The sequence below is a fragment of the Pollicipes pollicipes genome, unplaced genomic scaffold (genome assembly GCF_011947565.3).
Source record: "Pollicipes pollicipes isolate AB1234 unplaced genomic scaffold, Ppol_2.1 Scaffold_6138;HRSCAF=7277_pilon_pilon_pilon, whole genome shotgun sequence".
Classification (NCBI taxonomy): domain Eukaryota; kingdom Metazoa; phylum Arthropoda; class Thecostraca; order Pollicipedomorpha; family Pollicipedidae; genus Pollicipes; species Pollicipes pollicipes.
Window position 1 is genome coordinate 9,878,469 of NW_023596818.1, and position 21,694 is coordinate 9,900,162.

General features: G+C 59.6%; 1 protein-coding gene across 1 annotated transcript in view; it reads left to right on the forward strand.

Annotated features, from left to right (window-relative positions):
* The first annotated feature begins 8,573 nt into the window (after positions 1–8,573).
* LOC119105875 (RNA-binding motif, single-stranded-interacting protein 2) overlaps positions 8,574–21,694 on the forward strand; it is a 43,845-nt gene continuing 30,724 nt past the window's right edge. The window contains exon 1 of the mRNA XM_037229427.1: positions 8,574–8,704. Coding sequence (XP_037085322.1) covers positions 8,588–8,704 — 117 coding nt within the window. The 5' untranslated portion in view covers positions 8,574–8,587. The remainder of the gene's footprint in view (positions 8,705–21,694) is intronic.

The window sequence follows — 21,694 nt, forward strand, 5'->3', positions numbered from 1 at the left end:
AACGCCTTAGTCTTGGCTCGGGTCAGAGTGGTCGCCTTGGCCTGAGCTCGGCTAGAGTGAACGCCTTGGTCTGGGCTCGGGCTGGAGTGAGCACCTTGGTCTGGAGCGTGCTCTTTGGAGTGCATAACAAACACCGTTGCCTTTGACTTATCACGCCTGTCACTGATTCCTATGATTGTGTGACCTTGCGCGCCGCCCGGGCTCCCTCTTGCGTGATATTTTGCTCCGCCGCACCACACCTCCCTCTCGCGCGACCCTCCGCCCCACCCCACCTCTATCACGTGTGACCCTCGGCTTCGTCCCAACACTCTCCCGTGTGACCCTCGTCCCCGCCCGCTTTCCTTTCATGTGGCCTTCCGTCCCGCCCACTTTACCCTTGGGTGACCCTCCGCCTCGTCCCGCCTCCCTATCATGTGACTTTCAATCATGCCCGCCTGTTTCTCGTGTGACCTTTTGCTCCGCCCGCTTCCCCTGCCCAGCCTCCCTCTCATGTGACCTGCCCCGCCCGCCTCCCTCTCTTGTGACCTTCCGCCCCTCCCCACCTCCCTATCGTGTGACCTTTCGCCCCGCCTGCCTCCCTGTCGTGTGACCTTCCAGCCCGCCTGCCTCCCTATCGTGTGACCTTCCGCTCCGCCCGCCTCCCTGTCGTGTGACCTTCCGTCCCGCCTGCCTCCCTGCCGTGTGACCTTCCGCCCCGCCCGCCTCCCTCTCGTGTGACCCGGGCCCGGCGGCGTCGCGCGCCGGACATGATGCAACGCGGCGCCCGGGCGGGCGGCGGCGCGGCCGTGCTATCAACGCGCGCTGCCGGCCGTATCCGGCCCCGGGCAGCCGCCATCGCCGCCGCTGCGTACCTGTGGCGGGCACGGCCCAGGACCGCGGCGTGCCGCCCGCTCGGCCGACGCCAGGCGGTTAGGCCGCGGCACGCCCGGCCGTCTGTCTGCCCCGGTCTGGCTGCCCGCAGGTTCGGCGTGTGCTCGGCCGCCTGGGCGTGGAAGTCAACATTCAGTTGGTGCCTCACTGCCCGCCGTGCGTTGCTGGGTCGCGATCCGAAGGGTGCGGTGAACACCATAGGCTAGAGAGCTTGTAGAAATTGTAGAAGAACACTGATAAACGGGAATAATGGTGACAGCTCCATGGCAAAATCAACAAACAGTAATCTTAGACTGGCAGCGATTGGTGCCTGCCACAAGAAGCACCGTTTGACAACGATGCGGCCGGGGCGGAACGGTGAAGTCAATCCTCTGTGGACGCGTGACGCCGATGGCTTACAAGTGACGCGCCGTCGCTGGGGCTTCGGCGGGACACCGCGCGCCGCCGCCGCTCCCGACCCCGCCGAGCGCGCCCACAGCTGTCAGGCGCTCATTAGCACCTCATTACATCACACGCCGGGTGCCGGCTGCTCCACGTGTGCGCGTGCTGGCCACTTGCTGGCGGCGCGCTGGGCAGGCGGGCGCGAGGGGAGCGGTCCGGGGTGGCGGCGCGCCGAAGGGCTTCGGCAGCCTGCGCTCGTGGGTCTTCCGCTCGGGGGATTACGGCGGTCGACAACGGCCGCTCTCTACGCGCTGGCGCCCGCTGACGGGCGTGGGGTTAGTTATGATGGTGTGGCAAGGCCCAGCCGATGGCGCTGACGTCATCGACTGCAGAGCGAGAGTGGCTGGGACGACCTATCGCGGAACAACTGTCCAGTCACGAATGAGGGAAATGCTTTGGTGATAAGGAAATGAAGGCGCAGTGCCTTACATGTGACGAATATCTAACCACCATCACATATGTATATATATATATATATATATATATATATATATATATATATATATATATATATCGCTTAGCGTCTTGTATGCTCAGCACGAAGTCATGACACACTCATTCTGATGCGTAGGCTTTTTACGTGTCGTCTGTCCCGAAGACCTCCATAATCATTTCGTTCCATTTTCCTTCTTCCCCAGCCAGAGGTTTATTTGTTCGCGCTGTATGTGTGCTTCTCTGGCCCGCTGCACTGTCGTCTGGCAAGGATGCCTGCAAAATCAAAGTGTAAATAAATGCGCATTCCAAATGTGACTGCACAGTGATTAACATGAGCTCTGCCGGCGGTCTGGTTTGAGCCTGGGGCGTAGCTGAGGTTCACGTGAACCTCGGTGGCACCGCGCACGGGATGACACCGCTCTGGGCCGTACCTCCTCCTCCCACCCCCCTCCGCGCGCTGCGGGCTCGCTCAACGCCAGCTGGACTGCCGCTGGCCGCCGCTGGCTGCCGTGAGCGGCGGCGGCTCGTCACGCCGGCTCTGGAGCTGGCGAGAGCGCCGACACTGAGCCAGGCCGGCGAGAGCGCCGACACCGGGCCAGGCCGGCGAAAGCACCGACAGTGGGATGAGCTGGCTAGGACGCCGACAGCGGGCCGAGCTAGCGACAGCACCGACAGCAGCCGGGCTGGCGAGAGCGCCGACAGCGGGCCAAGCTGGCAAGAGCGCCGACAGTGAGCCAATTTGGCGAGAGCGCCGACAGCGGGGCAAGCTGGCGAGAGCGCCGACAGCGGGCCGGGCAGGAAAGGCCGACAGCGGGCGTGGCAGGAAAGGCCGACAGCGGGCCGGGCAGGAAAGGCCGACAGCGGGCGTGGCAGGAAAGGCCACCGAGTCAGGCAGCGGAGACAGCCGTCGCACTGTCGGGCTCAGCGACAGCGAGGCTGGGCGAATGGCGGCGGACGCTAAGAGCGTTCCGCCAGACGACTCCAGAGGTCGCCGCGGGCGTCACAGCTCCGTCTTGGCTCCTGTTTTGCATTCTGCTGTTGTCAGGTGGGATGCGAAATAGTGTTTGTCACCTTGATGAGGCTATTTTTGTCGTTCTTGACGTCGGCTTTGCATCGACCTTACGACATTTCTGCGGGTATTTGACGGACGGCTCTGACGGTGGTGATTGAACAGGCGGGCTTTGAGGCCGCAGCTGAGGCGTCTTTGGAGAGCTGCATGAGCGACAAGACAGCTCTGATTCCAAGACCCACGTCGATATGCAGCGGCAGTCGTGCTTGTCGCGTGCTGAAATGGATTGGTACGCGGCAACTGCTGCAGCAATGCCTGATGAGGGCAGATGCACTTGGATGGTATGATTCGGGGGTATGCGCTCTGATGCCTCCGGCGTTGCGAGCGGCCTTCGGCATCGTGAAACTGTCTAGCATTTGGGCGCAAGCTCACTCGTATTGACCAGCGTTTTTTTTCGCGTCGTCTCAGCATGACACGATGGTTTTCACGGTGGTAGACCCCCAGGTCTGTGAGGAGCCGTCTTAGAAATAAAGTTGTATGTATTACGGCGTGTGGCAGGCGCAACGCCGACGCCTACGGGTAATGGTGAGCGCGAAGCCTACTGCAGTTCTCGGGGCAAGCCTTAAGGCTCATCTTGCCCCGACGGACAATCTGGTGCGGGGGCACAGATCTAGATGATGTCCGCGACTCTCGGTTTCTCGGAAGGATCCTGTAGCGACGTTGGCAATTTGCGGCAGCAGCATTTGGCGCCCACAGCCGTGGTACAAGTCGTCGTTCTCGGCCCCATCTTCCAGCTGACGCAAAGCTGCGTGTTGGGGCTTATATTTCGGAGTCCTGTTGGGCCCCTTGCATGCCATGGCGCTGGAACCATTGCCAAAGCGGGATCAGTCCACCAACGGAAAACCCTCCGTCGCGGGGACCGACAGTTAGGCATCATCGAAACTTACGAACTTCATCTTTGAGGATGTTCGTGTATAAGTGGAGCATCCTACTCGCGGAGCACCTGAGGCCCTTAAAAAAGAAAATATCCAAGCTAACTCTCAAAAACAACTTTGCGCGGACTGGAGCGGAAGGAAATTTGACAGTTTTTCCCCGGACACCGCACCTCACCGATTCCATGGCCTTGGTATGATTGACCCCACCTGCCCCGTTTCCACCTCAGAGGCTGCAGACGTGACCCGCGGCTTAACGTCTCCAGGTGCGGCCTGAGCGTGGCGAAGACGGTTCCTTGACACCGCTGTAGGGGTCAAGTCTTCTGAAATCCCGAGATGTGTGGTTACAGCTGCGCTGAAGTGAGCCATTGTCTACGAGATCAGATTATGTGATTGGCCGTTTATGAGGGTACTGAACATACCTCGGGCGTGACGGCAGTATCATCACACGGAGCTCACGTTGTTTTGAGTTAAAGGAACGGCGGCCAACCAAAAAAGGCTATTCATTTGTTTTGCAACGAAACTAAAACTCCCATTCAAGAACGCATTTTGTCAGCCGCAAAAAATCACGAACACGCGGGGCATTATAGCTTATGTGCTTTATCCACGGCCTTAACGTCATAGCAACGCCAGTAACGCCAGTAACGCCAAACGCCATTAAGTAGTCTCGCCTCTCATTGGACCGGTGTTAAGGCCAAAGCCGTGAAGAGTTATTGGTGCATAAGGCGAAAAAAAGCTGGTGAAAGTAAAGATGTGTGAATCAGAACATGCCGCAACCTGCTTCATGTCTAACTTGAAGGCATGTCAAATTGAAAAACCGCTGCTAGTGCAATGTTTGCCACACCATTTGGGTGGGAGGGGGCACACGTCTGCTCTGCGGGCTCGATGTGGGTTACGTCCCTATCCACCCTTCGTGGGACGCGCCCCTCCGTGGCTATCGCGTCCAACGTGGCCACCAACAACCCGTTACACAGTGGAAGGCTGACGTAGCTTCCCTGAACTCTGAGAAGGTCCCAGCCGCGCGCTTCCCTCTGCGGGAGAGGAGGGGGCAGCGGCGCCAGGCGCGGGTCATGAGGACTGTAAGACTGAGAACGGCGCCTCGAAAGCCGTGCGGCCACCGTCGGCGACCTCCCCGGCCGATGGTCGTCAACGGAGGGGGGCGGGGTGTTTGTCGGCTCCGTTGACCGCCGTCCGACCGAGCGCCGACGCCACCGCTGACGTCACACCCGTGACGTCACGTCCGCTCCAGTGACGTCAAAGCGGCGCGAAGAGTGGCGGCGGCCGGTAATTTCGGCGGAGCCTTCGACGCTGGCGACGCGCGCGGTGCCAGCCTCGGACTGACTTAGTGGGTGCGCTGCCCTGCGAGCGTTTCGGTGCTCGCGCAGGTGAAATCTCGCATGCCAAGGCTCCAAACCCCATGACATTTCGGGCCTCTCCTGTCTTGTATCCGGTCACACTCACATTTCGCTGTCTGGTGTGCCGTCACGCCTCGACGTCTCACGTCCTCGTGCTCGGTTACGCCACGCTTTCCTCATTGTGATGCCGTGTCGCCCGGTCCAGTCTCAGGTCCATGGTAGGTCCATGGTCGGTTTTCCATATCCTGGTGTCAGGTTATTTTTGTAGCTCATCTTTTACGATGTCCATGCGCAGTCATTACGCGTCGTTGCACGTGCACTCTTAGCATGCTGCGCCTTACCGGGCTTCAGCCTCTAAGTCTCGTACGTGGCTCCTCCGTTCCCCGTAGCAGCACCTTGATTCTTTTCGGTTTCGTGCCTCGTGACCTGACGGACAGCGGCGGCTGCACGGCCAAACTGCGCTGCGGGTGATTGGCTATTGTTTACAGTTGGCCATAGTTTCACGCAACCACTGGCATGTTTGGCTTGGATACCACCGCCAGCGTTCGTCTCCTTAGACATCAACCATCCATGGAAGACATCACCATTCATGGAAGACATCACCATCCATGGAAGACATCACCACCCATGGAGTGCATCAACCGCCCATTAAGACATCAGCACCTATAGAAGACATTAACCACCCATAAAAGCATCAACCACCTATAGGGCATCAACCACTCATGGAACACATCGACCGACCCTGGGAGGCATCAACCACTTATGAAAGCATGAAGCACCCACGGAAGACATCAACCACTCATAAAAGACATCAGCCACCCATGGGAGACGTCAACCACCCATGGAAGACATCACCCACCCATGGAAGCAGCAACCACCCTTGGAAGTATCAACCACCCATGGAAGACATCACCCACCCATGGGAACGGCAACCACCCATGGAAGTCTCAAGCCACCCATGGAAGACACCAACCATCCATGGAAGACATCAACCATCCATGAAACATCCCAATGAAGAATCGTCCGCGTGTCTCGCTGTGCGCAGGCCGTTTAACATAAACTCCGGTAGGAGACTTATCAGAGACTGATGAGTCTCCTCTGCGCAAAATCACTTGCCACTCACTCTTACGTAACATCTGCAGCTGCCTGATGACGCTGTGTACGCAGCCATCGTGCCAAAGTCCCCCACCAGCCAGCGACGGCCTCCAAAGCGTCTTCGTTTAACCGAAACGACCCCGCACACACCTGCCGAACGGCCGTCACCCGTCTTCCTTGACTTCGGATAAAAGCTCCCAAACAGAGCGGATTGTATGCAATCGCTAGGTGTTTTCGGCGTTTCACTGCTGTCTTCCCGAGGTCTGTGACTGGGTTCGCGTACCTTGAGGTCATTGCTCATGCCAGCCGCCGCATGGCGTGTGCTCCTGACGCCGCCTCGGAATCCGACTCGCAACCAATCATGTGAATATCCCGGGTTTGTCTGGGCCTGTCGTACCCAAGCTCAGGCAATCAAGCCTATGTTACGCTTTGATATCAGCGTCCGTCCCAGACAGACTAGTGACGTCGTTGGTGACGTCATAGGCAGCTCAGTAGTTAATGTGCATGGTGCTCCTGCTAATCAGCTTGCCTTGGGTCCTGCAAAGTGATCGATACTTTAAGTGAGCTGTAACATGTTCATGCGGAATGAATCCATGTGAATGGCGCCATGTTTTCCTGTCCTCACGTCCCCCGTAAATTCAATTTACCACCGGGCAATATCGGTTTGCAAAGATGGGCTGGCGGCAACAGTTGAGAATTGTGACAAAGTTGACAAGCCACGGCCAGCAGAACGGGCGTGTGCCAGAGCCAACAGAGCGGGTGCGTATCAAAGCCGACAGAGCGGGCGTGTGCCAGAGCCGACAGAGCGGGTGTGTGTCAAAGCCGACAGAGCGAGCGTATGTCATGGCCAACAGAGCGGGCGTGAGCTACTGCCGACAGAGGGGGTTTGTCAAAGCCGACAGAGAGAGCGTGTGCCAGAGCTGACAGAGCGGGCGCGTGCCGCAGCCGACAAAGCGGGCGTGTCGTGTGTCAAAGCCGATAGAGCGTGCGTGTGCCACGGCCAACAGAGCGGGCGTGTACCACGGCCGACAGAGCGTGCGTGAGCTACGGCCGACAGAGCGGGTGTGTGCCGCAGCCGACAGAGCGAGCGTGTACCGCAGCCGACAGAGCGGGCGTGTGCCGCAGCCGACAGAGCGGGCGTGTGCCAGAGCCGACAGAGCGGGCGTGTGCCGTAGCCGACAGAGCGAGCGTGTGCCGCAGCCGACAGAGCGGGTGTGTTCCAGAGCGTGCCGCAGCCGACAGAGCGGGCGTGTGCCAGAGTGTGCCGCAGCCGACAGAGCGGGCGTGTGCCGCAGCCGACAGAGCGCGTGTCTTTGGAACATGATGCAATGGTGACCTTTCAATGAAAGTTGGCGTGACTGTCTACCCCGCCTGTCATTTGCATTCTCCATCCACTCCTGGCGGTTCAAGGCTCAGCTCCGGTCAAGGGCGGCTCCAACAGGGCCACGTGCCTCTCACGGCGGTGGAAAGCAATTCAGTCTGCACTACTTTGGGCTTATTTACGCAACTGACAACTGATCTGGAAGTTAGTTCTCAGACGGATTTAGTCTCTACTCAAGATTCGACGCTGGATCCGCGTCTATTTCTAGTGTCAGCTGGTCGTCGTTTTCGATGGACGCATCCAGCATTCAGCCTCGTCTGCGTGTTGTATGAGACCGTGTAGATGGAAGGTTAGAAAATGTAGTTCTGCCAAGCCTTTTTCCACTGCATATCGTATGTAGAGGTTTCGCAAGAGCCTTTATATTTAGCTTGAAGTGACCACTCCGCTTTCGCAATATCGCTGAAACCGGAAATAGCTCAAAACCGGGACAAGACGCTGACTCGCAGTGCGAACGTAGGAATGTACCCAAACTGGAATGGGGTAATCTGACGCATTAACGGAGAACAGCCCAACGACCAGATCTGTAAATATATTCTAGACGTCGACAACCCAGTGCTGCCGACCTCTTTTCCGTGACGGACCTCGGGAATTCCCCGGCCGTTTCTCGTGCGCGCGCATGGTCTGCAACGGCCAGCCACCCGATCAACACGAGTCAACGGCGGAGGTCCGCCTCCCCCGGGCCGGACTCGACACGAGCGGCCTCCCCGGCCGGCACCGGCAGCGGTGGCCGCGCGGCGGGTCCGTTTTTGCCGGCCGGTCGCCTCAGCCCGTTCACCGGTCGTTTTTTGCCGCGCTGCCGTGCGCTACCGTTACGCCGCTGCCGGCCGCGGCGCGGCGATCGCCGCCGATTGGCCACGTCGGCGACGACGCGACGCGGCGTTTTTGCCGGCGGCCAGGCGGCGATAGAGCAGGCGGAGCGCCGCCAGCGTCTCCGCCCGCCGCCACCGCCGCCGCCCGTCACGTGAGGCGGCCGGCCGGCGACGGTGGCGCCGCCGCCGGCCGGAAGCGGAAGCTGCGCGGCCAGCCGGCCGAGCCCCATCGTCGCTTGAGCCGCGGCACGGGGAGGACGATGCCGGGCGCGGTGCGCGCGATGAGAAACGGCACAGTGCCGCCGATGGTGTACCGCTCGGGCCAGGTGAAGCACATGGGCCGCATCAGCAACTACACGGGCGGCTACCTGCTCCGGGTGAGTACGGATGTGAGTGGGAGCCGTGGGGACCCCGGTGACCCCGCCTCGGGCCACCAGCTGACGCCGCCGCGGCGCGGGTTGCGATCGCCGACGGTGGAATTGTTTGTCGGGCGTGGGCGACGGGCTGCTGAGCGAGGCGTGTCAAGGATTCCGATGTGCCGACCGGACGCTGCTTGTGGTCAAACGCGCTAGCGAGTGCGGCCGAAGGGGCTCGTTTTGACTGAGCGCACGTGATTTGGCGATGTTATCTGATTGTCAAGATCCTGAAGACTTAATTATCTATTTAATTATCACTTGTACCATGCGTTGAGCGTTTGATGCAACCGACCGGTGTGATCGATGTGACAGCATTGACCAAAGTTCCACGAAGCCTCTTCATATCGTTTTAGGGGAACGTTGCGAGTGCGCATGGCATGAGTGTTTGGACTTCCGTCTTGTTGAGCATAACTACTTTTTTGTGATGCCAGAAGGTACCGAAGGAGTACGTGCTTCTTTGATTTTGCCCTCGTTAGTGACGTTCCATCTGCACCAGCAACTCGCCTCGAGCATCCATTACGACTTGTCAGAAAGAGATATCGCCTTACGACGAGCCGTCATTAGCTTGAGAGGCGGGGCTTGCCAGGAGCACTTGGTTTAGGGTCTCATCTTTCTCCGACGTCCGCCCACTGATAGTCCCGCTCCGTTCCGTCCTGTACGCCGTCCGTGCCGTCCAGGCCTTCGGGTGCCGTCCTGACCGCCTGCGTGGCGCGCGCGGGGTGAGGGGGGGGGGGGGCACGGACGGCCGAGCCGGCGCCGGGCGCTGGACGCCGGACGCGTCGGGGGCGGAGCGCGACGGCTCGCGGAGCACCGGCCGGCACGGCCCGGCTCCGTTTACATTAGCGTCCCGCGGCCGGCCAAAGGTCGCGGCGGGACGAGCCGCCGCGCGCCGGAACGCTGGAACGCGCCGCGCGGCCGCCGCCGTGACGCGTGACGCGCGGCGCGCGCGTGACCCGGTCACGCGCGCGCCGGCCGTGGGCCGCGTCACGCCGTCGCGACGCTGCACGCGGGTTGAGGTGGGGGAGGGGGAATACCTATGTATGCCTCTGCAGTACCTTCCCAGTGCCTATGTATGCCCCGGCAAAGCAGTGCCTTCCCGGCACTGGCAATGAATGGGGATGTCTCGGCCATGGTGAGGCCCCGGCTGATTCAGATCTCCGCGCCGGCCGGGGGCCTTCCCGGAGTCCCCAGGCGCCCGCGGCACTCGGCGCGGCGTCGCGCGGCTGCGACCGACCTGTCCACGCCCCTAAACACACAATAGCCGGTCCGGCGCGCGCGACGCATTTGTGAGTCACCGCGGTGTGGCCGGAGCACAACTGCGGGATGGCGCGCCTGCGTCGCGGTGCCAGCGGCCCGTGAGTCAGACTCGTGGCGCGCTCGCACCGCGCCAGCAGTGCACCCTGGAATCAACTAGAGTTTAACACAGTTAACATACAGCTGATGCACTGATTTGCAGGTTTTAAATCGCGGAGTGCCGTTTGATCCCGTTTATACTAGCGCTCCCTTGCCTGTTCGTTCGGGTCTGTCACATCCCCCAGGGTTTCCCAACATGCATGAGCATGCCAATGTTAAAACCTGAATTCTGTCGAATATTTTGATTGGCATCACCAACGATTTAATGGAAAAGACTAAAGCAAATAAGTGTCTTCATTCGAACTTTTTTACATATATGCAATAACTAAAACGACTAACCCGGTCTTGCCACCGAAATATGTGGGCGCAAAATGACCCCAGAAGTCGGCGCGCCCTAAAACCCCAATCATCATCATCATCGCCATCGAAATGTACGTAGACCCATATACACTTAAAACACATGACTCACGAGTTTTTTACGAATCTTGGCTGCACTCAGAACTCTTCGCGCTCCGTGCTCCCGGTCAAGGTCGGGTCAGAATCGAAGTGTCGGAGCCGGGACGGGGCGGGGCGTCTGTGAATCCCCAGGGCGCTATAATTCAAATTTCGCCAACGCGGCAGGAACCGAGGAAAGGGCTGGCTGGAGCGCGAAGCGGCGCACAGCCGTCTGATTTGGCGCCACTGCCGGACCGGGTCAGGGGGAGCGCCTCAGACACTGCTGACGTCATCTCGGTCTCAGGAGCGGGCGCTCTACCGGTCGTCTTAAAAATTCGGAATATACGGAAAGGACCCTCATCGCATCGTTTCTGGAAATAATGTTCCGCTCATCCATCGCAGCATTGAACGACGCATGTAGCTGACTTGACTCTCCGTGCGTTTGCGAAAGCCAGATTTCTAACTCCGCGTGTGCAGTTGTGACTTCATCGATGCAGTCGGGGCGCAGGGACGCGGCGCGGCGCCCGTGCACGGCACATGGTGACGTGGCCGGCCAGGCGTGCCGGGCATAACCGAGCCGGGCGCGGGCTGGCGCGTGACACGGGAGTGCTGGTGCAGCCCCGCGGCTGGTAGCAGCGGCCGAGCGTGGTATCCGGCTGAGAGATTCGCAGAACTGCGGGCCGGGGCTTCCGCCAGGAGAATGGCACACAGCCGCTCCGCTGCTGGCCCGAGGTCTGCCCAGACGTGCCGCTGTCTGTCCGTCCTTGCGTCTAACTTGCCGCCAGCCTTGGCCGATTCCCCGCTGTTGGACTCGGCGGGCGGCGCGGCTGCGACGAGCGTCGAGTCACGGCTGCGACGCCGGGCGCCCGGAGGCAGCCGGGAAGGCTGGAGCTCCCACAGTTGTCCACTGACGTCGGCGGTCGTGCTCGAGCGGCAGCACCGGGGCCGGACACAGTCGCACGTGTGATCGATTTCCGTGCAAACACCCCGGGGCACAGTTGTTGCAGCGTTGTGGCGAGCTGTTGAACGCGGAGTGAGGTCAGACCACGGCATGGGACGGCAGGCCAGTCCACGGAATGTGGTTGCGAAGGTCAGCCGTCTTGAAAGTATGTTTCGTTTCTGACAGCTCTCTGGTTTCTCTCTCAACGCTTTGGCATTTCTTAAACGTTCCGTCAGCAACATGGGAAACGAGCGCGCTGATGACCGTCTCAGCACGGGTCAATAAACAAACCTTGCACCGCTGGCGGCGGCGGGGATAGGCACGGCGCCCGGTCGGTCCTAAGGTCGCCCACTTAAGGCTGTGCCTCGTGTGTGGTGAAGCCGCGCAGCTGATGCAGCCTGCCCAGCATTGGTGGGATGACCGCGAGCCAGACAGACGCCGTGCCTCGCTTCGCCCCAGGCACCACCGCAGACCTGACGCTAGGCTTTCCCAGCGGTGGGGGCCTGCCCCAGGTCCTCCACCCCGCACGGCGCCACAGCTCCCTCGGCCACGGCAGGGGGCGGGACGCGCCAGAGCCGGCGGCACGTGTCGACTGCAGCCTGGTTTGCCCCGTCCCGGTCCCATGCACACTCGCGCCACACACGTGTGCAGGGGCGGGCCGCGGCTGGCCCTGTTCTGTGCCGGTTAATGAGCCGGCACAGACACCGGCACCGACGCCAGCCCCAGCGCCGACACCAGCGCCAGTGCCGCGTCCGATGCCGGACCGCGGTACGAGAACTAGGCGCCCCTCCCCCTTGGAGAGGACCGCGGTCCGGGGCCACTGGGCGGCGACAGCGCGGGGACCGTAGGGCTGGGACCGCGGTCCGATGGTCACTGGACCAGTCGGGCCGTCGACGACAGGGCCCGGAGCAGTGACGAATGGTCAATGGACCAGTCGGACCAGGACTGGACCAGTCGGGCGGCTGACGACGGGGCCCGGAGAGTGGCGGACGGGTCGAGGCGCGACTTCGCCAAGGGCCCTCCCGGCGCAATCGGGCCCTCCACTGTCGAGCAACAGCGGAGATTAATGCCAACATGCCCACACTGGGACGATCCGTATGTTGTCTTGTTGGTTTGTTAGCCGTTTCTCGCCGCACCGTCTGTGTGTGTGGTGAGAGAGAAACAGCTGTAAAAGAGCCCACAGTCCCCACGCGGCGTCCATTGCCGGCGGTCGGTTCAGCGCTGGGGGTAGCGATACTGTTGGCCTTGGTCGTCCGCTCACCGAAAAGAAAACCGACAGCGAGATCAATTCGTAACGACGCCACGAAACGGGTTTTCCACCGGGTGCTCTAAACTTCGAAGGCGATAATCATGCATCAAGGAGGCGATTGCTGCCCGGTGCTGTTGTGACCCAATGCAGTTCGAGACGACAAATGTTTGTGCGCCTGCTCCGGCATCCAGACAGACGTGTCCCGCGACGATTTTGCTCAAACTGACCTTCACCTGGCTTGCCTTGACCTTCTCAAAGCAATATTCTGCACACATGCGACATTTCCGCACCTCTCAAGCTATCATTTAGTCTGCAACTTTGTCTTTGTGCCCAGACAGCTGGCATGCAGTACGAGGCGTCAACAAAAGGCGCCTGGTTGAAAGAGCGAGCCGCAGGCGGCCGTGCCCTTCAATGCATCGCCGCCGCCGGCCGTTCCGGCGGTGTCCGTGTTTGCCGGCTGGTCGGGCGTGCAGCCGTGCACAACTGTTTGCCGCCGCTGCCGCCGCCGCCGCCCAGTTGTCGATCGATTTCCGCGCGGTTTTCGAACGTCGGGGCTGGCGGGAGAAGCCGGAGGACGGCGCCGGCATCGGCGGCCCTCGCGCGACAAACAGGCGGGGCAGGGGCGCGCTCAGCCTGACGGGAGGGGGGAGGGGGAATTCGCGCGGCGAAGGTTTCCACGCGTTGTTGGGCCCAGATCGCGTCGTCACTGCACGGCTGAAAACCTGCGCAAACTGACGTTTATGCCGTGTTCTCTGTGGAGCTTGGCGCGCCAGCGATCACCCAGCCTTCTCCCACCACGCGAGGGCACGAATCTCCGGCGGCGGCGGCGGCGGCGGCGGCGGCGGCGGCGAGGAGCGCCGCCGCCGCCACCGCACGAGATAGCCGCCATCCCGTGACGTAGCGCGCGTGCGGACGCCCCCTGCCCCGCCGGGGAGCCAACGGTCACGTGTGTTCAGCTCCCGGGCCGGCTCGGGTTTCGCCCTGATGCACGTGCCCGCCCGGCTGCTCGTGACTCGGCGATCGCTGTAAGCAGCGCGCTGCCGTGCCGGCGGAGACCGCGCGCCGGCGCCGACGGATCTCGAGGCGCGCTCCGCCCGCAGAAGCGGCCCGCCGTTGCGTCACGGGTCACGAGTGACAAGGTTATGTAACGTTGGGCTGGGCCGGCTGGCGCTGTCAAAGAGATGGCTGGCAGACGGCGCGGCGGGCTCCACGACTGGCTGAACGGCAGGTGGAGCCAGCTGACGCCTGTTCAAAGAAACGCCAAAGGTAAGTTAGGCATCATTAAGTCGTGAAAAGCATGAAAGCGTATAAGTTGGTTTTGCCACTTCTTGAACTTACGTTTTGCCCTTGGGTGGAAGTTAATGGCTTTAGTTGCTTATATATGTATATATATATATATATACGACATAATAATTGTCATTCCACACATACCTATATATATATATATATATATATATATATATATATATATATATATATATATATATATATATATATTGCTGTCACCACAGCTCGCCATCGCGGGAATGTAGGTTCGCACCATGTCAACCTCGCGTGCTTTGACAGCGCGGTGCGTGCACCTGCAGGCCAGAGTGTGCCGGCACGACACTCGGACGAACCAGCCGCTCACAGAGAGCTGCTGGGGCGTGCTGCACGTCACAACACATTCCGGGAACCGCCGGTGAATCAGGGGGCGCTCCCGTCGGTCTGGTGCTGCGCCGCGCCCCTTCCCCCCCCCCCCCCCCCGCCTCCTGTCCGCCTTCTCGTTCCTTTCCGAGCGTGGCGGCGTGCAGCGGAGCACAAACAGCTGTTGCACAGCGGACTTCGGAAGGTTCTCTTGGGGTTTGCCAGCGCCTGAGTGGTTTCCGATCCGTGATGATTGCATGGGTCGTTATGACGTCACCTGGATCGTCACACTAGACTGAAGGGCGCGCATCAAAGTGCAGCGTGTTTCAACTTCTGAGTTACCATATCACACAGTTTTATGGGATGCATGAGCCGAGGTATTAGTACCACGGATGGAGTAATTGGTTGGGCTGTCGCCCTGGTATGGTGTTTTAGTGTTTTCAAAACGTTTTGGCCCGTTGAAATTTCGACCGTCGCCAGGTGATATGAAGTCCAGAAAGGGACTGGACGTTAGGATTTCGACCATGTACTCCTCACAGCTGGAATTCACTCATTATTATTGTTGGGATTGGAGACAGGACCTTCTGATTGCGAGTTCAATGATCTCGCAACTGAACTGACCGGGAAGGATAAGTTCAGTTGATAGAGCGCTGGCCTCGCAAACACGAGACTTCCAATCCCAGCAACGTAATCACATGGTTCCAATCCCAGCAACGCCACGGAGGATTTTCTATCCGCGCTACCACATTACAGTTCTCAGGGCTGTTGCTATTCTAGATCTGCTCTTTTGGGTTGTTAATTCCACCTCTTCATGATTTTTATACCAGGATAGGGAAATAACTTCGTTGTGTTGGTAATGTCTGCAACTACAATAAAATTTAAGTTTGTTTCCTCACCCTTGGATCATTTTTAGGTAAAAATCAGGCTAACCAAGCTCATTCTGATACATGTGCAAGACTGTGTCATATTCGCGCTGTGAGTGTGAGCAATAGCAAGACGTTTAACTAATTGTTTGTAGAGCTCATTATTCCATGATCTTCCTATGCTGGGAAGGATCACAGAAGTACTTACTTTTCCAGCGGAAAATACTTCGGCACAAAATGGCATTCAAGGTTTTCGCCAGTGCAGTTAAGCAAACCTGACAGGGGCAATTCACCACACTTACATGCACCCCATAACGATTAGGGGAAGCACGGCTCTGATTCATCCTGTTTCATGTATGCATTTAACTGCCGCGACATCTCAAGGTCGATGTACAGATCCGCGTTGGCAGGGCCTGTCGCGAACTATCTGACGTCATCGCTTCGACTGCTGCCGTGCGGTCGTCCCCGTCCCCTGAGAAGTGCGGGGTGTCCCCGTCTCCAGCGATGTGCCAGGCCGCTGAACAGCTGCAGGGGCGCGCCGCGCGACGCAGAGAGCTTCTCCCACCGCCGGCTGGTCCGCCCTGAAAACAGCACATTCGAATCTCGTGAGCCGCCCTGATCTCTGGGGTCGTCTGCGGGGCTGCTCTGTGGCGCGTGCAGCTGCGGTGACGCACGGGGCCGCGTCCGCTCGCCCAGGGCTGTGGCGAGTATTGCCACTCGTCAGCTGGAAGCAGGGGTGGGCTCCATATGAGTGCATCACCGCCGCCGCCGCGGGCGTCTCTCGCCCTCCGACGGCCACGTGCGACCGCTACACCCTCACACAGGGGTGTGGCCGCCGGCTCCGATGGCGTCATCTTTAACCGATCCAGAAAAAACGGACCCTTTTGGTCCGGAGATGTGCCCATCTTTGTTGGGTCACCAACTGCGCCGTTCAGTCAAGGGTCACCCATATTTCACTCTGCTCGCCGACTCTGGCCGGTTGGGACTTCGCCGTGGGCTCTTCCGTTCCAGCGACCACGCGCGGACCGGCGCGGCTGGGTCGCCTGTTGCATTTGGCCGCCGGCCAACGCAAACCCCGCCCCCGCAGGCCGGATGCCGGGTCGGAACTGACGAATCTGCTGATATTAGGCGAGGCGCCACCGCGATGGGGTCGATGGTTTTCCTGGTCGGTGTTGACATGTACGTTGTTGATCGGCTTACCATTTCATCAGAGAACCGCAGCTAGCTTTCTGCATCCTGCCATCCACCTCTTGGCTTTTGTTGCTTTGCAACGATTAAGGGCGCCCATCGCCACACTCCGTTAGAAAGCCCATGTTTGGACTGTGCTTGGCATCTGCATACGTGAATGTTTGTGCCCTGCAGCCGCGCTCCTGAAGAGATTCTGTGCTGACCGCACCGCTTTCTTCTTCCTGGTATATGCCCAGAACACTGCCCGCAAACCACGTATCCAACCGCGTGTCTGGTGCCATTCCAGCCGCCTGATGCCTTGCAACTTCTAGCATCCAACAAGTGCAAAAACCCCCAGCCCAGGGTGTGTTCTGCGCTGCCAGTCACAGTTTCACAGTTTACGGCGCTTCTGCCAGGCTGTGTACGAGTGCCGCCGGCCAGAGCAGGCCAATGAGTGCTCGGGCTAACGCGACTGATGCACGCCAGCCTGTCGATTGCCGTCAGCCAGTGCAGTGGAAATGCAAGCGTGCAGGCGCCGCGGTTGGCAAGAGCGGTCGCCATGTATCGCGACTGTCAGTTCGTTTGAAAATGACAACGCCCTGTGTTGAGTTTTTAGAGTTTTTCTCCAGCATTTGCTTTGCGCTGAACACGATCATTGGCAGCTGGGGAACAGGAAAATGGGATGAAGAGCTGTTTGTCGAGGAACTGATCTTTTTGGAACCCTTCGAGGCCTGAAAAGCGGCCGTCGCCTCGGTCCACGAACACCGAGAGGAAGCAGCGATGCTCTCTCCGAAAGGTGGTATGTGGTCGTGTCGGGCTGGAAAGCCGTCGCTCTGTTCCGTCGCGGCGCGGCTGCTCGTGTCCCGCGTTTCCGGCGAGAGAGCCTTGTCGAATAGCGCGAACGAAAGCACTGCCTTGCCGCGCTTAGTCACGATCACGTCTGCCGTCGGTTTTTTTTATCCGGTCGCTCGTGATCTTACAGCGCTTAGTGCTTGTGAGGCGGGGGACGGGGCCGCAGAGGAAGCGGCCGCCGTCCCTCGGGTCACGCTGACCTTGTCCCCTCCCCAGCAGGGGGAAGGGATTTCCTCTCCAAGCGACGACCGGGCACGCGCCGGGACGCGCCGCGAGCGGCTGCCGCCCCCACCGCCGGCCACAGTGGACTCGTCCATTAGCGGAGGAACATGGTCCGGTGCATTAGCGGCGGCGTCCGGCGTCAGGAGAGCCGGCTTCCGCGCCGGCTGTCACGGGCGAGGATCTGTCGGGGCGCCGCTCAGCGCCGCCGGGTGTGCCCCCCCCCCCCCCCCCGCTGAACCGGGTGCAAGATCACGGGATAATGGGTGGCTTATCGCGTTCCGGTGCCGTTCCTCTGCAGGCTTCTCGTACTGCGTGTGCGGAGTGTTTTTACTCCCCGTACTCGGTGCCGCTGCAGCCGCCACTAGCGCGCTCCGTCGCCTTGCGTGTTCCGGTCGTGCCGGTACCTCACGGCCGGCAGAAGTGTTCCATTTGCCTGGTGTGCAAGGAAGGGTTTCGCGGTTTCCCCGGCTGTCTGTCTCATCATTAGAGACGTCTTTACTTCCTGTGAACCGTTTTGCAAGTATGTCAGTTGAGCAAAAGTTAATGAGAAACAATGCAGTCCGCGATCATTGCTCCTCCAACTCACTCTTTTATCCTAGCTTTAATTTCAATCGCAAGGTCAGTTGCGACCTCAATTTCGAGGCCAGGACTAGTGTGCGAAAGTCGCCCCGCTAAGAGGTGCCACAGAGACATGGATGTCTTCGCCAAAACCGCGAAGGACGTTGTTGTGCACGGGCCGTTCAGTGCATCCATGATCGGGAGACCGAAATTACGAAGAAGTGACAAACTGAGAACCCTTTATCGTCAGATAACGAAATCGATGCTCGTTATTTCCCATCAAAATCCTGAACTTTGGCTTTCTGCCCGGGGCAGTTGGCTGACGGCTTACGACAAAGGTGTGGCCATCGCCAAAGTGTTGCCCGTATACCCGACAGGCCACATTCCTCTCCTTGCAACACAACAGGGCAATGGATGCGTCACCTGGGGTACTTTAACAAAGCCAAGGACGCGCGGACGTCGACGCAGTTCTGTGGGAGTCGCATGATACGCCGTGACGTCATATATGGATCACGGCTCGGGTTTATCAGCGGCTTCGGCCTGCTTCGAACGGGGGACACGGGACCGGACCCGGCTGGCACTGGGACCGGGCCCGGTGCGGTGCGGTGCGGCGTCCGCCGTCGCCGTGTCGCCGCCGGCCCGGATGCTGGCCCGCCAGACGGGCCACGTCTGCGGACTATTGATCGGTTACCGGGCCCGGGTCACGGGGGCGGCGGGGGCTGGGGCAGCCGGCGGGCGGGGGAGGGGAGGGGCGCGGCGGTGGGGTGGTGCCCACTGCGCTGGTCGCGGCGCCGTCTCGGGTCATTGGCTCGCGGTGGGTCGTGCAAGGTCACGGGGTGGCGCCCGGTGGCGCTCCTCCCCCCCCCCCCCTCTCCCCTCCCCGGCGGGCGGCGGGGCCGCGCTGGGAGGACCGGGTGTGGCGTTCTTCGAGCGGTGGTTCGATACCGCCACAAGGTCATCTATCCCAGGCCCTGTGCACTTGCCGGCCGCTGCTTAGTTGAACGAACAATTCTGAAGCCAGTCACTTGGGGGTGTTTTGGAAGTGTGACTGTCCACTCGGACGCTTTAAGTGCAATTTTGAAGATGCTAAAAGATTTGGCTGTTCTCGCATTGCAAGTGGGAGGAATTGTTCCACATTTATATGTGGTTATGGACTGAGATAGTCATTGTGAAGATCATTCGGTATCGTTCACAGCTATGCCCTTTTTAATACTTAAACCCCCTTTTTCCGAGCTTAATGCCCACGAACTTTTGCAGACCTTTTCGTGAAGGCTATTCCAAGGTCATTCCGGCGTGCATGTCGCCATACAAACGTCATTCAAATTCCATCATCTCATTGGCCTTTGTGGTGCTCAAAGACAACAAATGAGATCATCGAATTGTTCTGGCCTGGCGTGCGTCAACACGATTCATGGCAATAACGGCCGTCAGTTGGTTTTCGATTATTTTGAAGCGTTGAGCGCGAGTTCGGAACGCGAATCACGTTCTGCGTTACGTAATGTAGGCATTTGGGCATTAGCACGGGTTACGACGAAATTCAGACCTGGGAATCGAAAAGCCAATTGAAAGCGCGATTTGGCGACTCATTTGGTGTCTGATCTCGTTCTCCGAGGCCAAAACCAGCAAGATCATTGGGCCACACTGATAGTTGTGCAACATGATGGCAAGGGAAAGCTGTCTATGTTCAGAATGACATTTCAAAATATTGCACGGTCAATTACGTGGTGCGTGCAGAAACTCTGCTTCTGATACTGCCCGGGCTAACTCACAACATCCATTCAAAACGAACCTATGAAATACGTCGCTGAATCTAGACAGCGGAGTCGACCGACAGACAGAACTGTCTGCATACGTGAGCTTGCAGACAGTTAGACCAGCGGTGTGTACAGGCAGCTGTTTCCGCGGCCGGACAGACACTTCCAACCGGAGATTGACCGCACTGGCCTATGGCCCCGATTACGTGGCGACATACCTGGCCGAGCGCGCGCCGATAGCCAGCGCCGACTGCGCGGCGGCGGGCCGCTGAGTCATCGACTCACCGAAGTCAGCGACTCAGGTCGCGACTATCGCTGCGATAGAGCCCGGTGGTGTCAGAGCCCGCGTGCGCATTGCGACGGAATGGGTCTGACTCGGGCGCCCGTTATCTGCACTATCGTGCACGCTGTGCCAGATTGCAATTCCGCTGCGTGGCACGGCACCGGGCCCGGCGTTGTGCTCCCAAGCGGTTGATCTGCGCTGCGGCGTGGCGTAAGCCGGTGGCATGAACTCGCCGGGGTCATCGGCAATCTGTGCAAACGCCGGCGCGGGTTGATGAAAAAGTAGGGTGCTCAAATCGCCAGAATTAACGCATTTTCATCCTGATTACTGGTAAGTTATGAATATAATGAGAGCTGGTGCGATGACGGCCGAGCCTGGTGCCTGCCTTCTACAATCAAGACTTTGTGCTACGGTGTCAGTCATCGTATCGGGTGCATTCACGCAACTGGGTTAATGCCAAGTCAGAGATGAATCATTTTCCTGTCATTCCTCTGCAAGGAGCGATATGGCGTCGGTCGTCGCCTCCATCCACTTGCACGTTCTCATTTGAGTACCACCCTCTGTTGCCGCTTGATCTCGGCTGTCGAAAATAGCCCCGCACTCGCGGTGATGCTGCTCTAGAACCGGTCCGGGAGTTCTCAGCGTCCGCTGAGCGATTCCCGCTGGTCTCTCAGCAATATCTGACACCAATCCATCGAGCGGCGCTGGGACGACGGCCACCGGCGATGGGACGACGGCCACTGGCGATGGGACGTCGGCCTCCGGCGGTGGGACGACGGCAACCTGCGATGGGACGACGGCCACCTGCGATGGGACGACGGCCACCTGCGATGGGACGACGGCCACCGGCGGTGGGACGACGGCCACCGGCGATGGGACGACGGCCAGCGGGAGTTCGCCAGCGGCTTGGCTTTTCTTTGCCTCTCCGTCGCGGCGGCGCGGCGCGGCACGCACGCGGCTGCCGCGCGTGATGACCGGCTGGGATCGCTCGCTCGAGACGGCCCGCGTGGCGACGCGCGCGGCCCGCCCCCGATCACGTGATCGCAGGGCTCTGCGGTCGGGCTCTGTGGGAACCGCGGGCCACCAGCGCTGCTGCGTGTTGCATGCCGATGCGGCCTGTTCAAAACACGGGTATCCAGTGACGGCGGCCCGTCTTTATTACAGGACGATGACCCGCCCTACCCACGCTTGTCAGCAGCAGGTATTCAAAAGAGCTTTGCGTTTCCTGCGCGGGGAGCGAATGCGGTTGTGAAGGCTGGTGCGTGATGCGATGCACGTTGTCACATAGTATCATGGTTAGGTGGTCATGTCATTTCCGCATTAGCCTTATTGGATAGAGCAGGTTAGGGATCACGTTCTTACCTGCGGTAAGAATAGTATGAGCAAACCAAGCCTGAACGCCAACATTTATGGGCATTCGACAAATCCTTTGCTGCTTCAAGAGTGGAGAATATGGCCAAGAAGCATGCAGGTAGTCTGGGGTCTGCCTACGCTAAGGCAACGAGAACTGAGTGAGTTCTTCCAGCGTGGAAGCATAGGCAGCGACAGAAAGGATGCCTCCTGTGGAGAAGCAGAGCTAATGAAAACAAAAACTGAGCCTTCCAATGACTTGGCGCCAGGCGTAGATTATCCTCCCTTCAGCGACAAGA